Source organism: Phaenicophaeus curvirostris, chromosome 11 (assembly GCF_032191515.1).
Source record: "Phaenicophaeus curvirostris isolate KB17595 chromosome 11, BPBGC_Pcur_1.0, whole genome shotgun sequence".
NCBI classification, from domain to species: Eukaryota; Metazoa; Chordata; class Aves; order Cuculiformes; family Cuculidae; genus Phaenicophaeus; species Phaenicophaeus curvirostris.
In genome coordinates this window covers 21,209,831-21,218,803 of record NC_091402.1, presented here as the reverse complement: position 1 = coordinate 21,218,803, position 8,973 = coordinate 21,209,831, and the positions used below count along the sequence as shown (strand labels likewise).

The 8,973-nt window shown below is 45.2% G+C and overlaps 1 protein-coding gene and 3 non-coding genes across 4 annotated transcripts; all 4 read right to left on the bottom strand.

Moving 5' to 3' along the window:
• Window positions 1-431: 431 nt before the first annotated feature.
• GNL3 (G protein nucleolar 3) lies at window positions 432-8,970 on the bottom strand. Its single transcript, XM_069865857.1, has 15 exons — window positions 8,910-8,970; window positions 8,162-8,220; window positions 7,649-7,786; window positions 6,881-6,994; window positions 6,649-6,732; window positions 6,031-6,163; window positions 5,556-5,659; window positions 4,669-4,804; window positions 4,079-4,166; window positions 3,532-3,715; window positions 2,685-2,827; window positions 1,735-1,871; window positions 1,260-1,471; window positions 864-945; window positions 432-774 (listed from the first exon to the last, which is right to left on the bottom strand). Exons 1-15 carry the CDS (start codon window positions 8,920-8,922, stop codon window positions 683-685), a joined length of 1,719 nt encoding a protein of 572 aa, XP_069721958.1. The 5' UTR covers window positions 8,923-8,970; the 3' UTR covers window positions 432-682.
• LOC138725428 (small nucleolar RNA SNORD19) lies at window positions 3,178-3,253 on the bottom strand. The gene has a single exon (XR_011338233.1). It is a non-coding gene; the product is annotated as a small nucleolar RNA SNORD19 (small nucleolar RNA).
• Window positions 4,268-4,341, bottom strand: LOC138725429 (small nucleolar RNA SNORD19). Its single transcript, XR_011338234.1, has one exon. It is a non-coding gene; the product is annotated as a small nucleolar RNA SNORD19 (small nucleolar RNA).
• LOC138725427 (small nucleolar RNA SNORD19) lies at window positions 5,896-5,970 on the bottom strand. Its single transcript, XR_011338232.1, has one exon. It is a non-coding gene; the product is annotated as a small nucleolar RNA SNORD19 (small nucleolar RNA).
• Window positions 8,971-8,973: the final 3 nt, after the last annotated feature.

The following is an 8,973-nucleotide window of genomic DNA, read 5'->3' as shown; positions in this document are numbered from 1 at the left end:
CTCGGACTTTGGGTAACTAATAATGATGCTAACCTTGATCTGACCTTTGAAGTGTGTTTCCTTTGTAGGAAAATAATACATCTGTTGTTTAAGAGCACGGCAAGAACAAGCAGCTTGTTTCCCAGGGAAGACAGACCATCAGTATTGGCACCTGTTACCTCTCCCAGTGGAACTTCTGAACATGAAAAGGTTTGCTAGAAAACACAAATTACTGCAGCTAGACATAGGAATTTACCTCAGCGCAGGTCTGGGGCACAGCCCCTGTAACCCTCTAGGAAAAGCAATTCTATATTATGAAGGGAGGATGAAAATTTACTTAAAACTTAATTGCTCCAGCCACTGGATTTCAAAGAAAATGATAAAGGCTTTATCCCTCTGAAGCATCTTTTTGTACGACAAAATGAACAGATTTAATTCAGTCCACTAGGAAGCTTTTTAAATAGGCTTTTAATACAGGAAATAGTTTAGGACTTAAAGCTGAATGCAGTCAAGCTTCCTAGACTTGTATAAAATCTGGGGTGATCAAGGGAGATACAATATTATGTACATTATTTGACACAGTAATAATTGTGACTCTGCAGCAGCTCTTGTGTGTAGCTTCCTCCACTTTCTGCCGCAGCACAGGTCTTCCTGACTGTTCCAAGAGGCAGTAATGAGTCTCCAAACCATCTCCACCCAGAATTCATTCCACATAGTCTGTATTAAAATCGTAAGCATCATCTTCATCTGCTGTCTTATCAAAGCTGATTGACAGTGAATTGGAATTTTCACTTTCTGAGGAAAGAAAACCACATGTTAGTGAAACCAGTGCAGGTGCTGCGGCACTAGGGCCCCTCCTTCCAGCCAGAGGTTTCAATACTGACCCGCTCTCTGCTTTTCTGAATTTGTAGGCCTCGTTTGTCGTTTTCCAGGCTTTGCTTTCCTGGTGACCCGAACGCTGCTTTCCTACAAGTCAGAGAAGTCAGATGTGTTTATTCAGACATCACTAACGAAGTCTCCCACGCACGTGAAACCCAGCAGAGACTGATGATAGCGTGGACGTCCCCTTGGATGTGCAGCTGTACAGCTGGCTTACAACAATGTTGTTTCTTTAATTAAGCAAAAAAGCCCAACCCTTATCTCCAGGAGAAAGACCTTTTTTTGTTATTCCTGGTGGCCCCACGTTCTCAGTTTACAGCAAGATACTGGCTGTGTACTTGACCCTGACTTGGTGCCAGGATCTGAACAGGTAAAAGAAGCCTAATGAAACCCTGATTTACCTCTTCAACATCCTCCTCTTCTTCTTCTTCTTCATCTTGATCATCATCACTTTCTGTGAAATCCTCCTCTTCTTCTTCCTCACCCTCCTTGCTTGTTTCTAAGTTTCCCCACTCCGATGCCTCCTCTATCACTTTATTTTCCTCTATTGTCCCATTTGTCATTCCAGCTGACTGGAAAATGATGCTGCTTGCTGGACTGGGGGATTTTAAAGCTGAGAAAACCATAGGAAGTGTTTGTTAAGTCACTGTCAGAACCAGATGTGATGCCTTCCCCCGAGAGAGCAGCCACTTGAGGTCAAGGCTAAGGAAAGCCAGTCCTGCCCCTCCCTTCCACATAGCAGCAGGTAGAACAGTTCTCTGAGAACAGACTCCCCGACTTCTAGGAGAAGCTCAAAGACTTGGATTTGAGAACAGGGCTTCCGTTTGATCTCCCCTTGAAACTACCACCACCACCGTGCATTAGTGGCCGTCCTACCTTGAACAGTGGTGGTGTTTTCTTCTTCTAATTTCTTTAAATTGAAGCAGTCCCGCAATTCAGCTATTTTGTCTTCTGTAAGATATGGTGGAGGTCTTGGAGATTCTGGGGGTTGTGAGTGGTAGCTTACTCTAGCGCTGGGAAAATAAAATATCAGCATTAAAAACCAACCAAAAATAACACAGTTTAATCCCTTTACTTAAAAATAAATGCCAGTACAGAGATCTCCCACACTCCTCAGGCTAACTGCTCATTTATCATTATCTGTTCAAGGGCGGTTAAGCAACTATTTAAACATGATTCTGAACTCTAACAATATTGAGTGGACAGCCCCCTCCTGAGGGGAAAAAGAAAATATTTTGTTAAAACAAATCATCTGTGTGTAAAATCACAAGCTGTAAAAGCAGTTGAACCACTGAGCAAGAGAAACAATCCCACTCTCCGAATACTGGAACCACTATAAATCTCCGCAGAAAATATGCCATAGCCTTTCCTGTCTGTAAAGGAGGACAACACCGCCTCGGTGTTTGAGAGGAAGGCAAATTCCCCTAATGGAGTTACAGCAAAAGTCAGCAAACTGGCTATGGAATTACATGCAATGTGCTTTGACTCCTTCCATGGATCCTTCACTGCTCTAGAAAATGACCCATGGATGGTGTTGTGTTCTCAGTATCTGTTACCCAATCCAGCTCTCTTTACCGAAGTAAAACGTGAGAAAACGAAAAAGGAAAAAAGCAGCCACGGCCTTCTAAGAGCTTCTTGAGACTTGGAGCTTCTGCTTGCTGGGTTAACAGCGTGAGAAAGGTAAGCAGGATGGGGCCTTGAGCAGCTTGTTCCAGCAGGAACAAGCTGGGGGGGTGGAACTGGATGGTCTTTAAGGTCCCTTCCAACTGAAACCATTCTAGGATTCTACGATTCATTCTATAAAGCAGAATTCATAGCGTACATACCCTGTCCAGTCACACAGCAGTAATTTCGCGGTATTCTCTATGTCTGGAACACCCCCCTTTTTCAGCATGCCCCTTTTCTGAGCAAGCAAAGTTAAAAACTCTTCTGTGTTCCTGAAATCTGGCATAGTGTAGCGTATCATTACCTAGTGCAAAAGAAATGGTGCGTTCAGAGATACCTGCTTTTCCTCACAGTTTGGGGAATAAAAGAGTGAATCAAATTGGGTTACAAAAAGGACAAGCAAGCATGTGAAGAGCCATTTTGTTCCTGCATGGGGGATAGAAGTATCAGCATGCCTTAAATGCCTTATGGTTGGACTCAATGATCTGGTGGGTCTCTTCCAACCTGGTTATTCTATGATTCTATAAAGCAAAGTGTCCACTTCATCAGTGAATTCACCTACCCCTCACCCATGGCCCTGGGGAACAAGAGAGGTTTGTGAAAACACCGTTATCACAGAACTGAATGGAATCAGCCTTAGGTCGATCTACTTGAAACAAGAGTGAAATCAGAGTTGGATCTGAGGTCTTCACTGTAATAATAGGAAGCAATCAGAATATCCTCATTTTTCACTCCGTTGATACCATGATGAGATCTTAAAAGCGGCGTTTTTAAACATCAGTGAAGTCATTGGGAAAACAGACAGAATCCCAGGCTGCTGCCCCTTCGAAGGGATATAAGATCACCCTTGGTGTTGGATACACCCGCCAAAGTCTGCCACCCTGTTAGGTGAAAGCGCTGCTAAAGGCCACCAGGATAAGCTGAAGAGAAGTGAACTTTGGTTATCGGCCTAAGAAACCTACAGAGAAATCAAATGCAGTGAGAGGTGCGGAAAAAAACGGAGCTCACCTGCTGTTTACTGCAGTGATTTAGAATGGCATCTGCTCCCTCAAGCAGCTCTGCTGAGTCTGATTTTTCGGTGTCTATAATGCTTCTTAAGGCCAGCGCCAAGGTGCTGTTGGAAGGATCCGCAATTATACTTGGACTGTCCAGCATTTTTGTCTGTTTATCAACGTGCACAATTTGCATGGACCTATTTGGAGAGAAACGTGATGTGAGTAGATAAATCAACCACAAAGGGCTGGTTAACGGTGAGGAAGACAAGGCTCAAAGCTCAGCGTTGGACTGAATGCCCTTCACACAGAGTCAGCTTCAGTGCTTTTTCCTCATCCGCTTTGGGTAGGACAGAAATCTCAATGAACAAAAAGAGACAATGTTCCCCGTGACAGCTCCTATCACACAGATCAATACCTTTCATCCAGGCAAACTGAATTTCAGATGGCACACAGGGGCAGTTTGCCTTTAATGGACAGAAATTGCACACAAACAAACTCAAGGTAATCAGGACGCAACAAACGAGGAAACAAACAGCTTTTATCAGACTCCACTTACTTACTTGGTAACACCTCTTGTTAGGCCAACGTTGCAAGCACGAACTCCTTTAAGACTGTTGATTATGCTGCTCTTTCCCACATTAGGGAAACCTGAAGAAAACCACATAAGTCCTTGTAAGTTAAATAAGAAAATTCAGCTTTTGTAACACTGATCAAAGCTACTTCTTCCAGGCGTCCTTAGTAAAGTACATCTTAAGTGCGAGATCAGAGTTGGATCTGAAGTCTTCACTGCAGAAGTAAGACAAAATCTGTATCCTCATTTCTCACACTGATGATAAAAAGGACACAAAAGACTTCACCTTACGTAGCACCACAAATCTTACGCGATACGAGTAAGGCCGTGCAAGCTGCATGGGGTGCAACCGTCAGGTTAGGCCTCACCATGTGCCTTATGGACTACGTGCAGAGAAGTGCCACACACATCACTGTCAACTCAAGTGTTACAGATTCAGGGAGTCCTGAATCAAAGTAAGAACAAGAGCTAGAAAGCCTCTTAGCAGCTCATGTGCTAGTTGTTTTACCCCATTCGTAATATAAGATATCAAAGCTTTGTGGAAGGAGAAAGAAACTCCCCATGTCTCCAAATGCTTACCTACTACCCCAACCTGAATGGCTTTGTTTTGAGTCTTGACATATTCTTGAAGGAGTCTCAAAAGGCATTTGCTTCCAAAACATTCAGTGGTTCTCGATAAATCAACGCGTGCACGTCTTCTTGTGAACTGATCTGGCTAAGGATTTAAAGACAAACAAAAAAAGCCCCCATGGTCAGGAGCTATTTAGGAAGATAAATACATATGCTTGATTTATTTATCTACTGCAACGTTCCCAACTCCTGTCCTCTGTTAGATGGTATTATTGTCTTGTTTTAACAGAAGGAACTAGTTTACTAAGAAATTGGTGGGTCTCTAAAGACACAGTGAAAAGGTCATCGAAACTACTACGAGAAAAAGACTTGACTTGCAGGGCTTGTGATTTCAGTTCAGTCTGTACGGCAGATTTGTTACATGACCACAAAATAATCCTGTATGTTCAGACAGCAGAATCCTTAAATCTGCAAATTCACTTGCGGCTTCAGTTTCAAAACCCAATCTCTATGTTGCGGTTTCTGCACCATTTTGCAGGAGGGTCCTTTTCACCGTGCCGTTATCCGGGTTAGGACACGTGAAGCATTACGGATTAATTACAAGCATCTTCAAAGAGTTGAGAGCAGGACAGGGGGAGCCGATCCCTTTATACTCTTCACAAAATCATGTCAGGTGCTGACAGTCAGGATGAATGCAGTAGTACAGCCTGCACTACTTTACTTTTGCAGGCATCCTATGTAGAACAAAGAATTCCTCATTTTCCTCCCCTCATCGTCCTTCTTACAGGAAAAAAAAAAAGGAAAAAGAATTTTGAAGAACAAGAGCTCCTGTTTCTCAACACGTACAATCGCAAACATGTACAACTTAGTCACGAGAAAGCCTGCAGTGCTCTTACCATGGTCTTGTCCTTCATCAGTGTTGCTGATTTAAAAGCAACTGTTGGGAACTCCTTGTTCAAATAATTCAACCATTTCCCTAAATTCTCCTTCGGCACTAAATCTGGAAAAAAAGAGTAGAGTCCTTTCACGCCTGTGAATCTTAAATGTACAATATATCACAAAAGTTCACACCAGTGTTAAAAATCGTAACATGTTTAAATTCTGTCAAATTTGGCTGAGACTGGCCGGTGCCTTCAGAAATTATTGCAAAAGAAAAGGGCTAACGTGCATTTATCTGCCTGTGGTGCTTTCTTAGCAAACTAGACTAAACGGTGGAAGAAATGTGACCCCTCCAGCGGGGCAGCGAGCTCAGAGTTGGATCTTATGTCTTCAATGGAATCTCAGATCCTTTTAAAATCTTCTTCATAGCTCACGTACCACAGAGCCTCACAGTGACCAAGTAACACTTGGAAGAAAACCCGCCCTTCTTACCAATTTTGTTCAGAACCAACAGTAGCTTTTTGTCTCCAGAGCACGTTACAGCTTGCTCCAGCTGAGGACAACGACAGCCCATTGGATCTCTTGCATCTAAAACCTCTAGAACCACATCTGAAGCCTCAATCACCTGCGTTAGAAAAAAGAGAAGACTCATTTAAATAAGAAAGGACAAACCATTTGACAGGTGCGGAGTAGCTGTGGCTTACAACAGTTACTGCTGAATTTCACAAAGTGATTGGTGAGATTTCACATGACTTCCTGTAGGAGCTCCTTTCTTCTGAACCAGAAAGCTGAAGCAATTTTCATCGTTTTCTTCTAAATGCAAGAAATCCACTGGCACCTCGTTACTACAGGACCTCTGATCACTCAGGATGCACCAACACTGGCTCAAGAAATCTAATCCCTCAAAGTTCTGGATGCCTCAGTAGCTCATGCCAGACAAGACTAACATCCTCACGGTTGCTGTTCGAAAATCCCTGACTTAAGTGTTGCAGCTTATCACAAGCAACCTTTCTAATCTCTAGCAGCTGCACAGTAATGCAAAGAAGGGAAACAACAAGTGGTCTCATTGCTGAGGCTCACCAAACTATAGAAATAGTTGAAGCGTCTCACCTTCTTGAGCTCCCTGCAGAATGATTTCTTTGAATTTTTATCTGGCAGGTTCTTAGTCTTGGCTTTAGATTTGCGAGAAGATTCCTGAGTGCAAATAAAAATGAAATGGATTCACTTAACTGAGAATGCAGCACAAAAATATAACGTGTAACATACTGCTTAAGAAGATGTCATTTCAGGATGATTTTTGCTTCGTAAGCTTTAAAGAAACAAAATCATACCCAACACATACCTTTCCCTCTGCTTTTTCTGTGATTTTGTCTGCATTCTTTTTAGCTTCAAGCTTCCTCTTCTTTTCATGCTCCTTCTGTCTGTTGAGCTTCTGCTTTTGTTTTAGTTCTTCAAGCTGATTGCAAGCAAAAACCCAAGCCAGATAAAAGATTGGAAGGGGGTAAGGGAGACTGTTCTTTCTCCCTGCTTCCTTATTTCTGACAAATGTTCTTAAGACAGATTAGTTAGAAATCATGGCTATCCAAGCCATGCTGGGAACTCTTTGCATTCTACCCTGAAAAATGTTGCCTTCAATTGCCTCAAAACCAGAGGCAATACATGCATTAGTCAGCCCCTAAAATAACAGCCGTGCAGCAGCCACATCGCAGCTGATAAGGCTGCTGTGCTCGTGCCCACATTCCTCCACACTGCAGGCAGCCGATCCTTACTTTCTGTATCATCACACAGCACCAAGGCTTAACTTTTAATATTCTGATGGGAAACCTGTGTATCTTGGCATCACAGGCAATTTGGATTAGATATGACACTTCCAGCCTGCTTACATACACTGTCATGAAATGAAGGTTAAAAATGAAAGAGCAAATTCTTACACACTGTACAATGCTGGAAATAAATATATTATTTTTTCAAAGTACATGTCTCCTAGGACCACTTGCAACCTATTATGATTGCACCTCTGGGTGTGCACATGCATGCACACAAAGCTCCCTTTAAGACAGGAACGATCTTGGTTCCTGTCCTCTTTACTACAAACAGTATTTTATTTTACCCTCTGCTTTCTCTGCTCCGCTTCCCGAAGAAGCTCTTCCTTAAATGGTGCAGCACTGGGAATACCAGGATCCTTCTTGGGCTTTTTGTGTCCACGTTTTTTGGCCTCCTTCCTGACTTTTCGGTGGTGTTCTCTGATCTGAGGACAAGAATAGGAATATTTTCTCAGTCCGAGGCAAAAAAAAAAGTATCTCTCCTATTTACAGAGTAAAAAAATGGTACATTTCTCACTTTACACTGGTGCTTTGGCTGCATGTCTCATTGTAAAGTTACACTTGATGCTATCAGCCCAAACCAATGCAAAATACCTGCATTCCTTTCTACACAATCCTTCAGCCAACAGTAACTGGAAAGCAAGTTCCTTACTACACTCCTGACTCAACAGTCACTCTAACACCCTTATTGTGCACATGTATCTGTACATGTTTCTGTGGCAACACATGAAAAGCATTTTCGGTGTTAACCCGATTAGCATGGGGCTCTAACTGGGGACAGACCCCACCCCAGCACCCACCTTCTTCTGGATCTTGTAGCGCTTGTGGCAGGTCAGCCTCTTGCTGGCTTTCCTCAGCTCTGCAAGGCGCGGCGCCCGTCAGGCCCACCGCTCCCCGGGGCCAAATTCTGTCCCCTCCACCTGCTGTTCCCTCTAGTCCCAGAAACTAATTTCCCCCTGGCTGCCGTTCCCCGACTCCCGTCCCCCACCGCAGCCCCATTCCCTGCCCCCATCCCCGTTCCCTGGAGCCCCGGTGCCCGGTTGTCGCCTTTCCCTTGAGTCCTGCTGCCCGATTTCGGGCCTCCTCCCCCCGCCGTTCCTTCCCCCTGGAGCCCCGGTGCCCGATCCTCCCCCACAACCCACTCCTGCCGTTCCCGGCACCTCATTCCCGATCTCTTTGTCCCGGTGCCCCCTCACCCCCCGGGCCCCGCTCCCTTGATTCCCGGTGCCCCCTCATCCCCCTGGGCCCCGCTCCCTTGAGCCCCGGTGCCCCAATCTCGCCATTCCTCCCGTTCTCCGGTGACCGATGCCTGCCCCCCTCCTCCACCGACGTCCGCCGGCGCCCCATTCCCTCTCTTACCCCCCCATCCCGTTCCCCGAAGCCCGGTTCCCTCTCTACCCCCCCAATTCAGGCCGATCCCGGTGCCCCGTTCCCTCTCTCTCCCCTCCTCGCCGTTCCCGGTTCCCTCTCTCCCCTCCCCCGCCGTTCCCGGTTCCCTCTCTCTCCCCTCCCCTCCGTTCCCGGTGCCCCGTTCCCCCCCTCTCTCACTCGGCCTCCTCATGGCGCCGCCGCCGCCGCCTCACGTGGCGCGCGCTCTCCTCCCTCCCCCGCG